This window comes from Eptesicus fuscus, chromosome 3, assembly GCF_027574615.1.
Source record: "Eptesicus fuscus isolate TK198812 chromosome 3, DD_ASM_mEF_20220401, whole genome shotgun sequence".
NCBI lineage: Eukaryota > Metazoa > Chordata > Mammalia > Chiroptera > Vespertilionidae > Eptesicus > Eptesicus fuscus.
Window position 1 is genome coordinate 41708718 of NC_072475.1, and position 21343 is coordinate 41730060.

The 21343-nt window shown below is 42.1% G+C and overlaps 2 protein-coding genes and 1 non-coding gene across 3 annotated transcripts in view; 2 read left to right on the forward strand and 1 right to left on the reverse strand.

The window, feature by feature from the left end:
- MCF2L2 (MCF.2 cell line derived transforming sequence-like 2) overlaps nucleotides 1-21343 on the reverse strand; it is a 149675-nt gene that overhangs the window by 74408 nt on the left and 53924 nt on the right. Inside the window, 1 exon segment of the mRNA XM_028146668.2 lies at nucleotides 12167-12252. Within this exon segment, the coding sequence (XP_028002469.2) occupies nucleotides 12167-12252 (86 nt within the window).
- Nucleotides 4987-6144, forward strand: B3GNT5 (UDP-GlcNAc:betaGal beta-1,3-N-acetylglucosaminyltransferase 5). The gene has a single exon (XM_008142349.3). The coding sequence runs from the start codon at nucleotides 4990-4992 to the stop codon at nucleotides 6121-6123; it is 1134 nt and encodes a 377-aa protein (XP_008140571.2). The 5' UTR covers nucleotides 4987-4989; the 3' UTR covers nucleotides 6124-6144.
- On the forward strand, nucleotides 20908-21038 carry LOC114231845 (small nucleolar RNA SNORA38). The gene has a single exon (XR_003617835.2). It is a non-coding gene; the product is annotated as a small nucleolar RNA SNORA38 (small nucleolar RNA).

Genomic DNA, 21343 nt, shown 5'->3' on the forward strand with positions numbered 1-21343 from the left:
CTCCGATTACTCCTGTCTATTAGGAAGGAGAATATTAAGGATATCTGTTCCTTCCCCATCCTAATAGAAGCAAACCCAAGTTACATGCTGAATATTTGCATATTTCCTGTAAGCAGTTCTTTGTCCTGTTTCCCATTTCCAGCAGGCTCCGAGTCCCCTGTAACTTCTCTATCCCCTCATTAACCATACAGTGATATCACCTCCCATTTGCAAGTCAGAGTGCAGTGAGGGGTGCCCGAGGTCACACAATAAATCTCGCCCCAAAGCAGGGTAGCCCTGGAGTTTCCGGCCTGTTGATTGGTCACTGCACCGAGCTGTGGGCACACAAAGGAAGCTGCACCCCCAGCATTCTGTGTGTGGCCGTGCTGAGCTTTGCAAGCATTGTCTGGGATGGCTTTGTTCCCTGGAAGGCCCAGCATGTTCTTTCCCCAGGCCGGGCAGGTCTGTGGGCTTCTGCACGGTTCCCTTTCCTGCAGGCTGAACACGGAAGCTAGATGTGCTCTGGAAAAGCTGTAAGACTGCGAGTCCGAAGAGTGGGGGGCAGGTGCACGTGCGTGGTCTCCATTCGCAAAGCCAGAGCCGGGGGCAACATGGTCTAGTTGTCGTTAGTGAATGTAGATTCCCGGAGGTGCTCTTGCTTTTGGTTTGGGAAAGGCCGCCTGGTGACTATGTTCATTTTGGAGGCGTTCAGGGGTTCTTTCGTTAGAAAAAAGAAGCTGGGTACTCTAAAGGAGTAGTTTACCTTTCCCAAATCTCCCCCCTCATCCAATCAGGTCGATCCCTGGCATGTATTTCTGGTTGATATAAATGGTGGGTAAACAATTCAAGCCCATGCAGGTGAAGACCTCTTGTTTCGGGGCTTTACTTGTGGTCCAGAACCTAAGTAAGTAGCACGGGTCATTAGCTTCGTGACAGGTTCTTTGTCATTTTTTTTCATAAAACTGTTCTGACTCTTTGAGGCCAGTTGGGAAGAGTTGAAGAACTATAGGAAATTAAGGTAAATACATATGTGGGGCGAGGACAGGAGATAAAGTAAATGTTAGGGGCTGGCTGCTAGGTTGTAGTGACGTTAGCAGCAGCAACACACCCACTGGATGAGTAATGGACCCCAGTTCGTTGGAGAGATGCCAGGGCCTCTGTGAGTCAAGCGTACACGAGGAAGCTGAGGAGTTAGGCTTGTGGACTGACTGTCTAGCAAGAAGGTCAGACTTGTCAACCGCTGTGAATGTGTGCCGAGGCAGGCAGCCCTGGAACAGACTGAGCACAGCTGCTCTGATAGGGGAAGCTAGTTTGTGCCTGTGGTTCCAAAGGTTACTCCTTCGTGTCCTTTCCAGGGTCTTTGGAAGAGAAACCTCAGGTTAGATTCAACTGAGAATTTTCTCTGAATTCTTTTTTTTTTAAAATGTATTTTTATTGATTTCAGAAAGGAAGGGAGAGGGAGAGATGAAAACATCAACGATCAGAGAGAATCATTGATCGGCTGCCTCCTGCATGCCCCGTACTGGGGATCGAGCCCACAACCTGGCATGTGCCCTTGACCACAGTTGAACCTGGGACCCTTTAGTCTGAGGGCCGATGCTCTATCCACTGAGCCAAACCGGCTAGGGCTTTTCTCAGAATTCTTAAACACATGCTGTCTTAAAAATCTGCTGTTAAGAATTCTCTGTTACTTTGTGGTAAGCCTCCAATTCCTTCAGTATGTCTGGTGGAGGAGGCCAAAGGGAACTTCAGCCTGCAGAGGTGGGCCCTGATCTAAAGGAGCACTCTTATGCCTGAGAGGAAGTCTCCCCAGGCCCCCACCAATGAATGTGATTTTGCAAATTTAGGCAGATGCCAGCCTCAGACACTGATGCTTCCTGCTGTCTTTTCTCACCCTGCTTAGAGCATGCCGTCTATGACCAGCCAAACCAAGGCAGAAATGACTGATCGTTGGTCTGTCCCTTATGGCAGTATTTCTCACCCTTTGCAGTTGCCACCTTAACATGGAGTAATCTGGGTGATGGCAAATATGGCTGGGTGCCAAAGGCTTGAAGTCCGAAGGAAGCCCCGCAGCCAAGGTTAGGAGGGTGCTGCAGGACGCTCACAGTGTGTGCCCATGGTTTCACATCAGGTGCAAAAGGGTGGGGGACTTGAGGGTGAGGTCTTTGGGCACAGAAGTGGGGCCTTTGCCCTGAGGCTTCAGATGGGGGTTCAGCTACCCAGCCAACCTGGACCATGTGGAGCTTGCATTGTCCTTTCCCTGTCAGTCTATAGAAAGCCCAGGAGACTGAGGTGTCAACCCAGTCCTTCAGGGAGGAAGGTGCTGTCTCCGAGTGGTGGAAAAAGAGAGAGGGTATATGACTGGCTGGGCATCCTGACCCCCAGTTCTTCCCAAGTGACTAGCTGTTTGATTGAAAGGTGGCTCCACCCCCAGCATGGTTCTTTTCACCAACATCCAGAGATCACCTATTTTTAAAAAATATTTTATTGATTTTTTACAGAGAGGAAGGGAGAGGGATAGAGAGTTAGAAACATCAATGAGAGAGAAACATCGATCAGCTGCCTCCCCAATGAAGATATGCCCACAACCAAGGTACATGCCCTTGACCGGACTCGAACCTGGGACCCTTCAGTCCGCAGGCCGATGCTCTATCCACTGAGCCAAACCGGTTATGGCAGAGATCACCTATTAGTGTCAGATGCCAACCTGGGTGCTGAGGGTAGGCTACCTACAGCATCCTGCCTTGTGTTACAGAGTTCACAGTGTAATTGGGGGTGGCAGTTTGATAAAAGTCTCAGTACTGGAAGATCGGTGTGGGAAGGTGCTGTGGTAATACAGATAAGAAACAGCTTTGGTAGAGGGTGGCCCCAGGTCAGACTTCCCAGAGACAGACATGGAGCTCAGTCAGGATCAGTAGACTTCTTATTGGCAAGAGGCGGGCTTGCCAGCCACAGCACTGCTGGCACAAAGACTGGCATGTATGAAACAGCAAGTGTGCCTGAGCTTTTAGCCAATCGTTTGGTATTGTTGACCCATGGAGAGCACCTGAAGGGTTTAAAGAGTTCAATTGGCCCAGCCGGCGTGGCTCAGTGGTTGAGCACCAAATTATGAACCAGGAGGTCATGGTTCAATTCCCAGTCAGGGCGCATGCCCAGGTTGCGGGCTCAATCCGCAGTGTGGTGTGTGCAGGAGGCAGCCAATCAAGGATTCTCTCTCATCATTGATGTTTCTATCTCTGTATCCTTCTCCCTTCCTCTCTGAAACCAATAAAAATGTGTATTTTAAAAAAGGGCTCAGTTAGTCTCCTGGTTAGATCTGAGTGTTAGAAAGGTCACTGACTGGAGAGTTGGCCAGGGGTCATTTAGTCTGCTGCTCTGGTCTTGGTGAGAAGTGATGATGACATGAAGGGGAGGGGGGTGAAGAGAGATTTAGAAGAAGCAATTCACAGGATTAAATAACCGGATACGGGATGGAGGAAAGGGGGAGACTTTCAGATATCTGACATAGATGCATGAAGTACAGTCAGACACAAATAAGGAGAAAATGGAATCAGCAGGTTTTAGGGCAGTGATGGCGAACCTATGACACGCGTGTCAGCACTGACACGCGTAGCCATTTCTGATGACACGCGGCCGCTGAGGCGGCCGCATGCCGAGGATGAAACATTTGCTGCTCCTGAGGATGAAACATTTGCGAAATAATGTTTTTTCCTCAAAGTGACACACTACCCAAGTTATGCTCAGTTTTTTGGCGAAGTTTGACACACCAAGCTCAAAAGGTTGCCCATCACTGTTTTAGGGGCTAAGACAATAGAATGGGTTAGAAATGGCAGTCTTGTGTCAGGTAATTATCTCCCTCTCTCTCTCTCTACATATATATATGTATATTCCCTTTTAATTTACATAAAGACTTTGAGTTAGGCAGTGTTATTCCAATTTTTCAGATTTCTGAGTTAGATGCATGATACAGTGCAACAAATAGTAGGTGGCTGATCCCACACTGGTCAGATTTCCAGACTACAAATACAGCACTTTTTGGCTATAATCCTATGGCTTCCTAGTTTTGAATGTGTTAAATTTGAAGTACCTCTTGAGTTTCCAAATGAAAAAGTACAGAAAGAACATGACTGCATAGATTTGGACCTCACAAAGTCATTTTGGTTACAGAGAGTTTGGACTCTGCTTTTGAGAAACATATCTCAACTCCTTGATTATGAACCTTGATTAAAAAAAAAATCTTCCTCTAATTCCTGCCTGGCCTGGGGCAAGCTTTATTGGATCTGTACCTTTTTCATCATTCATCTGTTTTGCCTTGAACTGTATAGTTACTTTCATCCTGACTCTATTTCAAATCAATATAGTCTTGGATGTACCCATTTGAGAGATTTAAACTTTAAGTATATAAGATGATAGCCATTTTAGAGGGCTTTTATTTATTGATTTTTTTTAAGGTTGAGGAGAGAAAAGGGGCTCTGTATTCTGAATGGGAAGAAAGTAGAGAGTGCTTCTTTCTTTTTCCCTCCACTCCCCTTTAAAAAAATAAACAGCTGTATGTCTCTCCAGCTGTATGTGCTTGCTGCCTCGTTACCCTATCCAGGTCAGTCCAGTTATATTTAGTTTGTAAGAAATTATGAGTAGTTTATTTCTTTTCAGCAACCCATTCACTTGTCATCTTTTCTCATCCCTACTCTAATAGGCTACACTTAACTTCTGCAGAAGGAAGTACGTGGGATACCTGCTCGAAGCCAGTCACCGAACTCGATGAATGATGCCGGCGTGGGGACATACTGATGTGCCGGCGTCCTCATTCTATAGTGTGTTCCATTCTTTTGCAATCTCAGCAAAAATGGTCTTCAAAGAAGATATTTTGTGACATAAGAAGCTCCATTTACATTTGTAATGACCAGCCTGTCTTAAGATGAACATCGGTTCTACAGAGCACGAAGTTTTGTGGTCTCGAAGAAGCAAATGCCCATTTAACACGGAGCCTAACTAAAAACGGACGTCAGAATGTTTGTTAGTGGCAGAAGAGTGAAAAAATGGCAGTTTGTCCAGTTATTTGCCACTTGTTTCATACTGAGCCTTATGTTCTTTTGGGAACCATTTGATAACCACATTGTGAGCCATATGAAATCCTACTCTTACAGATACCTCATAAACAGCTACGACTTTGTGAATGAGAGCCTGTCTCTGAAGCGCAGCGAGGATGGGGCTCCTCGCTACCAGTACCTGATTAATCACAAGGAGAAGTGTCAAGCACAGGATGTCCTCCTTTTACTGTTTGTCAAGACGGCTCCTGAAAACTACGGTCGACGTTCTACCATCAGGAAAACGTGGGGCAATGAGAAGTATGTTCGGTCTCAACTCAATGCCAACATCAAAACTCTGTTTGCCTTAGGAACACCTTCTAACCCACTGACGAGAGAAAAACTGCAAAGGAAATTGGTTTGGGAAGACCAGATGCACAATGATATAATTCAGCAAGACTTTGCCGATTCTTTCTACAATCTTACTCTTAAATTACTTATGCAGTTCAGTTGGGCCAATACCTTTTGTCCACATGCTAAATTCCTTATGACTGCTGATGATGACATATTTATTCACATGCCAAACCTTATTGAATACCTCCAAAGTTTAGAACAGATGGGTGTTCAAGACTTTTGGATTGGTCGAGTTCATCGTGGTGCCCCTCCCGTGAGAAACAAACACAGCAAATACTACGTCTCCTATGAAATGTACCAGTGGCCAGCCTACCCTGACTACACTGCTGGGGCTGCCTACGTGATCTCGAGTGATGTAGCTGCCAAAGTCTATGAGGCCTCACAGACACTCAACTCTAGTCTTTACATCGATGATGTGTTCATGGGCCTCTGTGCCAATAAGGTGGGGATAGTACCACAAGACCATGTGTTTTTCTCTGGGGAAGGGAAAACGCCTTATCATCCCTGCATCTACGATAAAATGATGACATCCCATGGACATGTTCAAGATCTCCAGGACCTTTGGGAGGATGCCACAGGCCCTAAAGTGAAAACAGTTGCAAAGGGTTTTTTTGGCCAGGTATACTGCAGGATAATGAAAATAGTTCTCCTTTGCAAATTGACCTATGTGGACACATATCCCTGTAGGGCTGCCTTTGTCTAATAGTACTTGAATGTTGTATGGTTCCACTGTCACTGAGCCAAGCCTGGATGAAAAAACCTTTAAATGTTTGTCTACACCTTAAGGGAAAGATGAATATGAACAAAACAAAGAAATATTTTGAAAGTGCAGTCTCCCAGAAGTTTTCTTTGATTGTAGAAGCTATTCAGTATACGTTATCTACTTCATTGCCTAAACCCATTTCAAGGAATTTATATTTAAAAAAGGTTTGTGAAAACAAAACTAAAGGGAAATTCAAGTTCTCAATGTCACACGTATATTTGCAGCATAAAGAAGTTATTAAGGAACCATAGTGTTAGAATAACTGCATTGGAAAGTATCAACCGAATGTAGAGTATACCATTTCAAAGACAGGAATATATTGTTAAACTAGGTATATAAGTTAATTTTTATTAAAGAGCACTTGATGGAAATGGTGGAGGCAGCGGAGGATTGGCATAAGAGAAAGTATTGCATCTGGTAAAAGCAAGCCTCGTATTTTTCAGAGGAGATTTAGGAAAATGTATAGCAGGTCCTCAAATATCCTGGTTTTGTCAAGCATCATTTTATTATAGCATTGATGAGATTTTGTAGGAAATTGACTCTTGTTTATATCAATTAGCCTATTGTAAAATTTTTTTCATTATACATTGTTCCGCTGCAGTTCCAATTATCGATAATGTTAAATGAGGACTTCTGTACACAATTTCTTTACTAACAACCAAATCACTTATTGTCACATCCATGTAGATAGTGTTGGGGCCATTTAAAACATATTTATGTCTCCCCCCCCCCCCCAAAGTTTAATGTAAAATTGGAGAAGTCATTAGCTCTGCCCTAACTGGTACTACATATATATATATATATATATACACATACACATACACACACACACACACACACACACACACACACACACACACATATATATAGTTTATCATTAGAAAATGACACAAAACATGGCAGCTTGCTACCCATAGGGTCCCTCTGTAGGAAGAAATCTTTGTTAATTCAAATAAGCTGATATTAACTTTAATTCAATGAATTTTTCAACTGGTTCTTAAATATTCAATATCGGTCTGTTTTTAAGGTAGTTATTTGAATGTAGTTTGCATAGAGGCATAAAATAATGAAGACTTCCAAAGGAAAGGTAGAACATTAAAAACTTTTCTCTATAAATTATAAAATAAAATTCTTAATATCTAAATTATTGTAATGGTTACTAAAATTAGCCTACTCCTCCCCAACAAGGTCTCATAAACCACAGTATTTTATTCCAGTTTCAGATTTTAAAATTGAGAGTATTAAACATCATACCAAAACTATAGTATCTTAAAAAAAATCGATTTCATCAAAATAACCATTAGACGAATCTTTGGCTTTTAAATATTTTAAACTTGAAGTCAGAATGAAAGATAGAAAGTTGTCAGAACGAGATTGAAAGCATTTGTAAAGCCACATCCTATATAATAAAAGCCTAATATGCAAATTGACCGAACGGCAGAATGACCGGTCGCTATGATGCACACTGACCACCAGGGGGCAGGTGCTCAACAGAATCTTCCCCCAGCCTGCAAGCCCCAGACCAGTCAAGGCGGATGCCAGCAGCCCCACAGATCGGCCCTGATCACTGGCCAGGCCTAGGGATCCTTCCCGTGCACGAATTTCATGCACTGGGCTAGTGTTCCTTATAATCAAGGAGATGTGGCTGAGATAGAATAGAGTGACTTTCATTTCTTTTACAAAGCAGGGTAGAAAGGTGGCCACGGTGCCAACAGCCTCCCCTCACTGCAGAAAGAATGGTGTGATGTCTGTTATTAGGGGGATCATCTGAAAGCCAAAACAGCAACTTCAGCAAAAGCAATTGTACTGATTATAGAACCTTTGTCTGCAGAGGTGCTTGTTGGGGACAACGAAAAGTCTCTCGTGTAATTAGATGATGTTTGAAACGTGGAAAACAAAAGAGAACTAAAAAAAGAATCCTCAGTAAACACAACTAGATGATGGCATATATAATTTTTTTTTTTTTGCAGGTAGCTTTTTAATGTTTACAAAAATCTTTTTTTCTATTTTGAAAATTGAGGCTTGTTTACATTGATTGCTGAGATAATTCAGAATTCTTAACTAACGTCAAAACTACAGTGTCAACCATTGTAGTTTATAGTTCCCTTCAGAGTAGATTCGGGGTTTTTAGATCACAGCTTGAAATTTCTGACCAATTTAAAAAACAAGAGAATAAAAGCACAGTTTGACAAAGCAGATTTATAATTAATTTTCATTAGCTGAGTCTTTAATAACTGCTTGCCTTTTGGCCATACAACACCCTGTATAGCTGCTATACTTGTAACTGTTTAAATTTTTCTTTGGTTGAAAATTATCAGCGTCTCCCTGGCCATTGAAATGATCTTGTTTGTTTACAGCAATACTTCTGTGAAACAATTAATTTATTCGTGAAAGAGCTCTCCTCAACTGTGTTCATCTTTTTCTTTTTGCTTAGAATAGAACAGATTTAAATTTAAAGGAAATATGAAGGCACTTCCTTTTTTAATAAGAAGGAAATCGCCAGATGCTTCCTTCATCAGACTTAAAGTACTGAGAAGACTATTTGTAAATACAGTATAAGGATTCCCGCCTTTTAAAAAGGAAGGTACAACTTTGGTGCTCCAATGCAGGGCTGTCTGAAAACTCATAAACAAAGGGAAAATAAACACTCAGCCTGGACGGTCACTTGGGTAGAAGATGGTTGTACACAGTGTTATTGCTAAAAACGTTTTACCTCTTGGTGGTTTGCATCTTTCTTTTTCATATTAATTTTATACCAAAATGTTAAATATTTATATTATTTGAATCTTGCTTATATGTTAAAATAATTAGTGGTTTTTAAAAAATAAATAAATCTGTGATTTACAATAAACAACTTGAAAATTGTCAGCAGATGTGTATTTCCACAAGGGTTTTTAAAATCCTGTGTGAACACCATTTGTTTGTATCTAATCAATCAGCTTGTTCTTTTTAATGTCAGAGAGGTCTATGGTACACAGTCTTACTCCAACTTGCTGCTGTGCCTAGGATAGATGTGTCCTCCGCACACTGGAGCCCCTAAAATGCTCCTTTTGTTTGTTAAATGACTTAGGTTGGAACGTCTAAGTGAGGGAATTCTAGATTGTTTAGGCTGGGCTAAAGTAACATGTAGCCATAGTGTCTTAAGACACCACTTGAAATGGTCGTATTTTCCTTTTATTTGATATCCTTAGCCACCTCAAAATAGATTAAAATTTAGCCCTGGCCTTTTAATGCCAGGAATGTTCTCAGGTTCCTCTTGGAGTGTTTGGTGCTTCAGTACATTTATACATAGTATGTTCTCATCTGCTTTTCACCTGATTCCTGCTCACTTCTTAGAATATGCTGTGAGTCATTCTGTATATATTTTTTAAAACTTGGAAGTATCTGAATTATTTGGTTATAGTAAAACTTTTTTCTTGCAAGGCATGGTTGGGGGTTTGTAGTTTGGAATCAAATGATGATCTCTTGGAAGAATTAATGAACTTGACCTATATGTGGGACTTCAGTTGAACGCCATAGCTGCAATGAAAATCAGACCAGAGAACTCTTGATATGCAAGGTGATTCATTCTGCTGTAATAATCAGAACGGATAGGTGCTCCCTGGCTGTTTCCCTGCAGTCACCACATGGTGCAGTGAAACAAGCCTCGGTCACAGCTTTCTCTCCGGTAATCCTCTGCTCCAGACCTCCAAGGCTCCTTACTGCCTCCAGCATCGTCTAGTCTCTTCTACCTGCTCCCCACGGCCTTATGTAATGTTCCTTTCCTTATTCATTCCCTACAGCTTTATTTTTTCCATTGCCACTATTATCCATCACAAATCTCATTCATGACACACGGGCAAGTTCATTTCCCTTGCCAAAAACACTTTCTCCTATAGCTACTGAAATCTTGGCAACTCAAACTTAACTGTTCTATAAAGCATCTCCTGCGTCCCCCCTCATATATGTACACTTACCACATATATTACTATTACCTACTAATTGTTTCATGTGTTGTTTTTTCCAACTAAAACTGAAGGTAGGGACTGCACAGTGCTTAAAAATCATTATTTTTCAAAGAACTGTTGGCCCAGAAAGAAACTCACTATAGACTGATTCATTTGCCTCTCAGCATAACTATTATTGCTTGTCTCATTTTCGGTTCCTATAAGTGTATTTCTAGTATCACATGAGCTCACTCATCTAGTGGAAATGATGAACAACATAGACTGATGAACAAGAACAGCATCGATCAGACTGTCAGACCTCAGAGGGAAGGTAAGGGAGGGTGGGGACAAGGGAGATAGATCAACCAAAGGACTTGTGTGTTTGCATTTGAGCCTAACCAGTGGGGTGGGGGCATGTGTGGGAGGGGTTTGGGATGGGAGTGGGGAGATGAGGACAAATATGTGATACCTTAATCAATAAAGTAATTAAAAAATAAAAATAAAATAAAAATTTTTTAAAATCATTATTTTTTAAATATAATAATGTCATTTTGGCAAGCCATCCAGATATGAAAAGAAGATTAATTACTCAGAACCCTAATGGACATTATCTGACATAACATTTCACCTATACTACTTAAAAGTTTATAATTTATTTGATGAAATCTGAATGCTTGCCATATACCAAGTATATTGTATCTATCAACTTCAGCCCCAACAAATTTGTATTAGTTATGCATAAATATGCAAATGTGTAAAATCAAAAGTGAATCAGAAAATATAAACTGCTGCAGCAAAGATTAGTGATTTTAAGGTATTCAAGGCTGGTGGTAAAAACAGTAGTCTTATAAATTCTGTCTTATGATTAATCCACTAGCTATTTTTGCCTTTTCTCAAAGTTCTTTTGCAAGAATCATAAAGATATTTTTGTTTCATTAAATGCTGTAACTTTTTCTTTGTAGTTCTCATTAGAAGTATGATTTAATGGTCTACTGTAAATTAATACAACAATTCACTTAATTGGACCTATTTAGTCAAATTAAATGAATTCATTTACTAATTTAATTAATAGTTCAATTAAAGGGCCTATTTAACTAATACTTTTATAAAGATAAGATTTATAATTATAAAAGTAAAATTATAAAGATAAAAGTAGGTAGGTTGTAGTAATAGTTAGAAAAGTCCCAAAAGATATACCATCACTTGAGAAAAACAAGAGAACACTTTGCCAAGTACTGCTTTTCAGAGACAACTCAACTAAACACACTTTCAGATATGCTGAATTCAGCCATTTACTTAGACTCAAAGATACATTTCCATCAGTAAGAGCCTACCTGTTTCCTTGAGTCTACCTTAAAGTGAAAGAATATCAAGTAGTCTAATTAAATTAATACTGGCTTTAATCAAGAAGCACGTTCCTAAAGATGTTTGTTCATTCATTCTACAGGCACTTTTTTAGAGGCATGTTAAGAGCTAAACATGACAGACCCTGGGAATAAAAACAACTCACAAGTCAGTAAGTCGAATGGTGTGAGTATAAACAATGTGATGAGTGCTAGAACAGAGATAGGTAATGATGGGGATTCTAAAAAGAGGATTTAAAAAAAAATCAATTTCCCCTTCTGCTTTTGGTCTTTTCCACTGAACTGCTAAGCATTCACATGAATTGCAAACACCTTTCGGTCGGTCAAAAATAACATTAAGTTTGTATAAATTGTGTCTTTTGGGGACCTATTGCCTTTAAGTAGTTTTAAACCAATAATTCAATTAATAGCAACAATAGTTTGCATTTACAATTTTCTTGATAATTCATTTTTTTAAACACTGAGTATCCTCGGAAATGTGGTTTATAAGATATCATTTTCAGTTCTTGCTTGTTGCTTTTATGAGATCCATGGGTTTTGTTCTCAGGTAGATAAATGAAGGTTAGTATATAGAATAACTGTGATTTTATCTGGGAAAGATAAGTGATGAGATTTAAAACAGAGGATACTCTACCCTATCCCCCCACCCCAAGGGGTTAAAAATGACTTCTCTAAAGGGATCTGCAATCTTACCTGCCGGGGGAAAGATTTTCAGGACTGTTGGGCTGCTCCTGCTCAGGGTTCTCCCCAACATGACTGCATTCAAGTATTTCTTCATTCTGAAGTGAAAGAAAGTTTGGTAAGATACACTATGTTATTTGTGGGGGAAGCACTAAATCTGTATCTTTCTTTCCCCCAATTTCTTTGTTTGGTATTGATTTTGCTTTTACTTCTCCAGATGAACATCATATCCAGTTTCTCATCTTTTTCTTTCTGTGGATCTGTTATTGTTGGCCCTTCACGATTCTTTTAGGAACAATGAAAACTCATCCTGAAAAACACGTATTCCTTTTCCTTAATGATAGGCTATTAACATTGTTCTCCTCCCTCTTCCCTGATGATTCACACAAAAAAACGGTTCAGAGTTTGAGCTGAAAGATAAAGAGGTCATTTGACAAAATATCTTCATTCCTTTTCTTCTCTTTTGGGTAAGAAATCAAAGTCTGGAGAAGTTTCGACCTGCCTGAGGCCAGAAAGAGCTAGAGGCAGAGACGACATAGGTCTGGTGTCCACTTTCACAGGCTCGGTATCACCTGTCGGTGCTAGCACTCCACCTCCTAACGCAGCTGGTTCCTTAGGATGCGCGATGTGGCCACCAGCGCAGGCCCGAAGCTGTGGAACAAAGCCCTGCCACACAACATGCCAGCTGAGACCTTGGGCAAGGTCACTGAACATCCTGCCACGGCCCCTATGCACTGTCTACCTCAGTGAGGCTGTGGCTCTTTTTCAGAACGATACTAGGCATTTAATTCTCAAAAAGAGGCAAGACTTTCTGCTCAGTTTGATGTCAGGAAAATATAATTTTAACAAGGAAGTGAATTGGTATAACATTGGTAGCAATGAGCCTATCATAAAAGTGTTAACAAATAACGAGCAAATAGATAATTGGCCATCATTTGAGTTTTTCTGCCTGCCAGGTTCTGTTTAAATGAGTTATTTTACATTTGATGAAAGAAAGGATAGATTTGGAAAGGGCTCTCTTGCAAAAGAATTATAAGTTCAGGAAAATTTAATTAATAAACATAAACATTCCTGGTAAATCAGAGCTGGTAGTTGAAGAATGAGCTTTTCCCAGACTAAGAAACTTGATGGGAAGTCTTGCAAAACAGGTGGGAGTGAGATGCTTCTCAACCTATTGACGGTAAGAAGATAGTCCTCTCCCTCGATTAGCAACAAAGTTAAGGTTCCCTTAGTATCCACAATGCCAGCCACAGGGACAGCAATGAAAAAATGTCCAGTAGATGAAAGGAAATCACGGGTCTTCCATCTTTTTCATAGATGTCTTCTTGAATCTGGTATCACATCCAGAAAGCAAGCAAACAAATAAAGTATTTGGGACACTAATTTTGCTAATTCAGCTCTAAAATACAAAGGGAATCTTACATTCCAAGTTTATATATATTTTTCTTTTAAAGTAGGATATCATTTCAGTAAGAATCTAAATTTTTCATTTCCTCTATTACATATAGTTGACCAGAGACAAGGATATATTTTTCATTTCAGTTAATATAGAGAAGTAAATGCCAATCCTTGGATTCAAACCAATGTAGTTACTTTCACCACACTATCCAAGACAGCTCTTGGTTCACATTTTCTAGATGATGTTGAACTAATTACCATGGCAGTTAATGTTCCCATTGCATCCTTTTCTAGTTCTCCCTGAAATGCCTGCTGGGCTTTGAGCCCCAGCCTTATTCATCTTTGGATCCTTCATATGAATCCAGGGCCTTTGTATAGAGTAACCGCTGTTATTAACAAAACTTCCTCTCACCATGAAACTGCTAAAATGAATTGTGCTCTTTTCAATTCTATTGATCTTTGTAAGTGTGGTGCATTGTAGGGTCTCTTATTTCATGACAACTTAGTGATGGGAAAATAACGATGACTCAAGGTGTAGATATGGATTTTGTCATCTTTTACACTAAATGATGACATCCCTCTAATTACACTTTGTCATGCATGGTGTCCTCATGAGCTTCCCGAAATGCCTGGGCATGGACTGGTTGTGTCAACCCATGTTCCTGTGGCTACACGTCAGACAGCTGATGTCAGGGCAGAGGAAGAGTCCTCTGCCAACCGTGTGATGGAGTACAACATTGGTACGGTTGAGATGTGATGGGAAGGATCCACAGCAGATCTGAGGACTGCTCTAATAAAAACCTCAGTAGGTTGTTAACTACAGGCATACCTTGGAGATGGTGTGGGTACTGTTCCAGAATATGGCAATAATGCAAGACTCAAAATAAAGTAAGTAGTAATCTTTTTGCTGGTGGAGGATGTTGCCTTCAATTTGTAAAAAATGGAACATCTGTGAAGCACAATACAATGAGGCATGCCTGTATACTAAGGTTTTTGCTAAGGTTTAGACAGATTAGTGTTTCAGTGCAGTGGCTTTCAAATTTCGACCACACCCATAAGAAAAGCATTTACATCATAACACACACACATTTCCTGGCACAGGGCTCCTAAAACCTTTGGAATTGCCTAAATAAGAGCAATAAAGATTCTTGATAGTCATAAGAAACCCTTTCAGCCACACCTGAGTTTATGTTCATGAGGTGACTTCTAGAAAGGCCCTAAGGCTGGTTACCAGTGAAACCAACCACATAATTAGAGGGTCTGAACTTTCAAGTCTCACCACCCCTCTACCCACCCCCCCCTCCGGCCCCCTCCAACACACACACACACACACACACACACACACACCACTCCCTCACAGGGAACAGAGAGAAGCTGGAGATTGAATTCAATCACCAATGGCCAATGGTTTAGTGAATCATGCCTATGCAATGAAGTCTCCACAAAAACCCAAAGAGAGATTCCTGGTTGGTGAACATGTGGAGATTGGGGTAGAGTGGCTTACTCAGAGAGCATGGAAGTTCTAGCACCTTCCACATACCTTGCCCTATGCATCCCTTCCATCTGTCGGTTCCTGAATTATATCTTTTTATAAGAAACTGATAATCTTGTAAAATGTTCCTTGGAGTTCTACGAGCTGCTCAATCAAGTTAACCTAACCCAAAGAGGGGACCCTGGGAACCTCTGATCTATAGGTGATTTAGTCAGAAGCACCAGTGACAGCCTGGACTCTGACTGGTGTCTAAGGGGGTGAGGGAGGTTTATAGGACTAAGGCTTTAACCTGTGGGATCTAATGCTACTTCCAGGTAGACAGTGTCAGAATTGAGTTAATTGCTTGGTAGTGTTGGGAAAACACTTGGAGTTGTCCTCAGGGCATCCCAAAGGGAGCATCTTCTCAGCCAACTGGTGCTTTAAAAGGGAACCAACTCATAAACTACCCTATTGGGAGGCCAATCAGGTGGAAAAGACCCGTCCCCTTTATGTTCATTTTATTTTGAAGAAAAAAGGTGGCAGGCAGCCTGGCAACTGCTGTGGGCCCAACATCACTCCCCACACCTTCACTTCCACCCCAGCCTCTCTCCCAGGTCAAAGTGACACCACCACCCACACAGCCTGTCTAGCAGTACCCTTCATATGACTTCCTGTGTCTTCCCAACAAGCATATAATCTAATTTTTTTGTTTCCCCTATATTTTGAAGAAAGATGTTTTAAAATTAAGGAAAACAGGATACGTTCCTAACTTGAAGGAATTTTGTAAAAAAAATTTTTTTATTTCTCTGAAGAATATATCTTTTTAAAAGTATTCATCAACGTTTTAAAAGTACCCATATTCTTTAATAGCTAGTTTTCAGTTGATTATTAAAATTTCTTTTTCTTCCCAAAAGGAGGGATAGCAACATTTGAACTGAATGAAATTAGCTTTCCTTGAAGTTAAATGATTTCATTTTGTGATTGTCGGGATGCTTGGAAAGCAATTTCAGCTCCAACTCTTTTGAAGTGATAATGTCTGGTAATTTAAGATGAAAGTATTATTTATTATCACACTTCTTAAAAGGAGAAGCTATTAGACCTCACTCTGAGAAAAGGTCAGGCAGATAAGGGGTTGAACCATTTAAGGTAAGAAAGAGTGACCATTCCAAGAAGTGTTTAAGGTTAAGCGTTTTCTGGCAGTGTCCTATCTAATAATAGACATATATGCAAATTGACCATACCTTCGACACACCCACAAAAGCCACGCCCACTATCCAATCAGAGCGGGTATGCAAATTAACCCAAACCAAGATGGCTATAGCCACAGAGAGCAAGGTTCCCTAGGTAACAGAGGAAGCCAAGCTTTCCGCCTGCCCTTGCCAGGCCTAAGCCTCCACTCAAGCTACAAAGTTTCAATTATAGAAGGTAAACAAATTCAAACAAATGGCCGGCAGAATGGAGCTTGAGAGAGCAGGCCAAGGTTGCCACCGGCAACAGGGGAAGCAAAGCTTTCCACACACCCTGGCTGGGCTCACCCACTTAAGGCAACAAAGTTTCAATTATAACCCCAACACAAATGGCTGCCTGCCTTGGAGGGAGCCCCAGGCTTGGCTCCGCTCCAGGCTACAAAGTTTCAATTGTAGAAGGAAAATAAATTCTAGATACCAGGGCCTCTGCTTGGGTTTCCAGGGGGCGTGGCCGGCCTGCAAACCACCACAGGCCCCTCGCTCAGGCCACCCCACACTCCAAGTGAACCCCCACCTGATCCGGGACGCCCTTCAGGGCAAACCAGCTGGCCCCCACCCCTGTACTAGGCCTCTATCCTATCTAATAAAAGAGTACTATGCAGATTGATCATCACTGCCACACACAATATAGCTGCCCCCATGTGGTCAAAGATCCTGCCCCCATGTGGACACAAGATGGCCACCACAGATGGCCAGCAGGAGAGGGCAGTTGGGAGGCACCCGGCCTGCAAGGGAGGGCAGTTGAGAAGGATCAGGCCTGAAAGGGAGGGCAGTTGAGAGGGACCAGGCCTGCAAGCGAGGGCAGTTGAGAGGTTATCAACCCTGAAGGAGAGGGCAGTTAGGAGTGACCAGGCCGGCAGAGGAGGGAAGTTGGGGGCAAACAGGCTGGCAGCAGAGTGGTTAGGGGGTGATCAGGCTGACAGACAGAAGCGGTTAGGGGCAATCAGGAAGGCAGGCAGGCAAGCAGTTGGGAGCCAGCAGTCCTGGATTGTGAGAGGGATGTCCGACTGCCCGTTTAGGCCCGATCCAGTGGGATCGGGCCTAAACGGGCAGTCGGACATCCCTTGAGGGGTCCCAGATTGGAGAGGGTACAGGCTGGGCTGAGGGACAACCCCCCTCCGTGCACGAATTTCGTGCACCGGGCCTCTAGAAAGTTATAAAAACCCAAGATAATAAACACAGTGTTATGACAAGAACCACTGAGATTATAGAACGGTGGGGTGCAGGTGAGGATAGCGGGAAAGACAGGAAAGGCGACCTCTCCAGCGGGCAGTCCTCTCTGGCCTCAGTCCGATGGTCTTAGAGACACAGCCCAGAGTGGAAACCACCGGCCTTGGACGGGCTGGCTCTGCCTCCCCTTCTCCATAGCTGGACCTCCTGGGGGAAAAGGAGAAACCTTCTCTTTTTTTATTTGTTTATTTTTGAGTTTTAGTGGTTCTGATGTGGAGAATAGGAAGAACTTTTGAAAAACAAGAACCACTTAGAAAATCTATCCTGGGAGCGGATTCCCTGCTGGTGGGTCTGCCCTGTTTGTTTCCTCTCTCTGACCCTTCCCAGCACATCTCGCCGTGTCCTGCTCTTCACGGATACTGCCTGAAGAAGGCATGGCCCGAAGATTCCTTTGGCTACTAGGGCAGCCTCTTTAAAAATGGCAAGTGCCTACTTGGAGGGTTAAGGGGCTGTCTTTCACTCATCATCCACACACTGCTGTGAACCAGCTCATTCAGATTTTCTCCTATCTCTAGTCCAGATCAGCTGCATTGGGCGGGGCTTTCAAAAGGGAGGGGAGGAGAGAGGAAGGTTTTAGGACATTTTATAGACCGAAGCCCTTTGGAGAAGAAGGGCAGGCTGAAGGAGACAGGCTGGAACGGTCTTTATGCTTTGTGGGACATGGGAAATGATTAGAGAGAGATAGGGGAATGGGTCCCACATGCAAACATTGCCTATTTCAAAATTTCTCCAGGGTCTGATTTACCTATAATCTTAAATTTCCCAGCTAGCATTGCTAGTAAGTAGTTCAACGTTTTACCACTTAAGCTGGTTTTTATAGGCTGAATGAATATTCTAAACACTATTTGTAGTATTTTGTTTATGGGGAAAATGACTCCTTAAAAAACTGCAAATGTTGCAACATTATTTTAACAATGATTTGCAAGTCTGTAATTCTGAATAAATTATCAAAAAGTGAGGAACACATCACAAGGTACCTTTCTCTCATTTCCAAACCAAGAAATGTGAAGGAAATAAGTATATCAGAACATTAAAAAGAAGTTCCCCAATACGTTGGGAATTTTCTTTGGCTGTTTGATTTCATGTAATTTTAACCTCAATGCATAAATGTCAATGTAATTTAATTTTTATATGTCTGTAAATCTTAGAACCGAAATAAAATCACCAGTTTGGAAAAAGTGTTTTACTAGAGTAATCTTTGGTCCCTAACTTAATTCACAAATGTTTTCCACATAACCTCAAAGCCAACGTGTTGACTCTCATTGCTGTGGGGAAGGACACAGCCTCTGGGGTAGAGTTAGCCCAGCTAACAGAAAGAAAGGGTGTTGGTTGCTGTTATCCTATCTAATAATAGACAAATATGCAAATTGACCATACCTTGGCTCTGCTCCAGGCTACAAAGTTTCAATTGTAGAAGGAAAATAAATTCCAGATATCAGGGCCTCCGCTTGCGTTGCCAGGGTGCGTGGCCCACCTGCAAACCACCACAGGCCCCTCACTCAGGCCGCCCCACGCCCCAAGGGAACCCCACCCTGATCAGGGACACCCTTCAGGGCAAACCAGCTGGCCCCCATCCCTGTACCAGGCCTCTATCCTATCTAATAAAAGAGTACTATGCAGATTGATCATCACTGCCACACACAATATAGCTGCCCCCATGTGGTCAAAGATCCTGCCCCCATGTGGACACAAGATGGCCACCACAAGATGGCCAGCAGGAGAGGGCAGTTGGGAGGCACCCGGCCTTCAAGGGAGGGCAGTTGGAGGTGATCAACCCTGCAGGAGAGGGCAGTTAGGGGTGACCAGGCCAGCAGAGGAGGGAAGTTGGGGGCAAACAGGCTGGCAGCAGAGTGGTTAGGGGGTGATCAGGCTGGCACGCAGAAGCGGTTAGGGGCAATCAGGAAGGCAGGCAGGCAAGCAGTTGGGAGCCAACAGTCCTGGATTGTGAGAGGGATGTCCGACTGCCCGTTTAGGCCCGATCCTAGGGATCGGGCCTAAACGGGCAGTCGGACATCCCTTGAGGGGTCCCAGATTGGAGAGGGTACAGGCTGGGCTGAGGGACAACCCCCCTCCGTGCACGAATTTCGTGCACCGGGCCTCTAGTAGATCTATAAAACTCTACAAATGCTGGACTCAGCCTTCATAAAACCTCACTTTCTACTCTTCCCCCTGAATACTCTATAGTGGTCAACAAATTCATCCAATGAGGAATCCAAATGAAAACCTCAACGTTATTTTCAATATCTCCCTTTATTCCCTTAGTAAGTCTTTTCCCTTTTCCTCTCTGCCTTGATCTACTTCTTCATTCATCAAACTTTCTCTGACAATGCAGTGTATTCCAGGTGCTTGGGAGAACATCTGGATTACTGGGTATGAACCCTGTCCATCTCCCTTCTTGATGCTGCCATTAGTAGGCTCTCAACACTCACCTAGACCGTGACAAACATGGGCAGCTGGTCAGTCTGCCTACCTTCATCTAATCTCCTTTTCATTATCCCACCAGAGCTATCTTTCCAATACATAGGTGCCCTCCCTGGCAGCAACCATCCACCAAAGCCTTCAGCAACTTGTCTTTGGTCTATCTTCCTAGCTTTCTCAATCCATTCCTAGAATAGCCTGTGCCCCTTCCTGGAATGTCCTTCTCCATCTTATCTATCTTTCAAAGTTGTATTTATTCTTTAAAGTTAAGTTCAAATGCCACCTCCTAAAAACATTCCAAATATACTTGTTATGCACTGCCCTTTAATATGTTATGTTCCTTTTTCTCAGAGATATATCATTTTGTTTTATAATTATTGGAAATAAGTTGTTTCATTCATGAAACTTGTAAGTTTCGTAAGTTTAAGCCCATGTTAGAATTGTTTCCACATGACCCAGAACATTGCTCTGTTATATATTAAATTGAGCTGAGTAAGCTACCCTAATTGGACCTATCAAATATTTCAGTTATGTCAAATTTTTATTGGTCAAAGAGAAAAGCCAACAGTGGTCTTACTATTATTTTCTCTTTTTTTAGTTCCTTTAGTGAAAATACATTCTCATAGATTATATTAATCTAATCATGACCTCCTGCCTTGAATTTTGGATTCTATCTTATCCGAAGAGTTCCATATTCACCTTAATGAGTTCACCTTTATCCCAAGTCCTCATGGCCTATGAATATAGCCTCCAGCCAATGTGACCAAAGGTGGTCCTTGTAGCACCTGCATTCTTGCCACCAAATGTGCAAGTTAAAATTTCAGATTCCTGGACCCTACTCCTGAGTCAGAATCACTGAGGATGGGGCCAGAGAAGCTGCATTATTAATAAGCTTCACAGGGCTGCAGTATATAGGGAACCTTGAGAATCTTCATTCTAGAAATTCTTCAGAGAGCTTGGTTGGGGACTGCCTCAAGAATTTCGTGGAACCCTCCTACAAAGGCGTGTCTGTGGTTCCCTTTCTTTGGACACGTAAGAATTGGAGGCAAAGAAATGTGGACTTTGAGAAGTCTGGAGCCAGCTTGCTCCCTGCAGGCTCAAGATCAACCATCCCACATAGAAAAGAAAAAAAAAAAGAACTTGGTGGATTCTCTGAATCTCTTATTAGCTCTAAGAATGACTACACTTCAAACATCATGGAAGGTGAACACTGAAATGTACTTATAGTTCGTATAGTTCTCTTGCTGAGAAGTAGAAAGGCAAATGAAAGCTCATGGGATTCAAAGGAATGAGAAAGAAAGTAACTGAATTGGGCCCTAATCTGTTATCTTTGGGCAAAAAGGTACATATTTGAGATGAGGAAAAGATATTCAATTTAGGACCTGCATCTGACTTTCCTTCAGCTCCTTTTCATCTTTTACACAG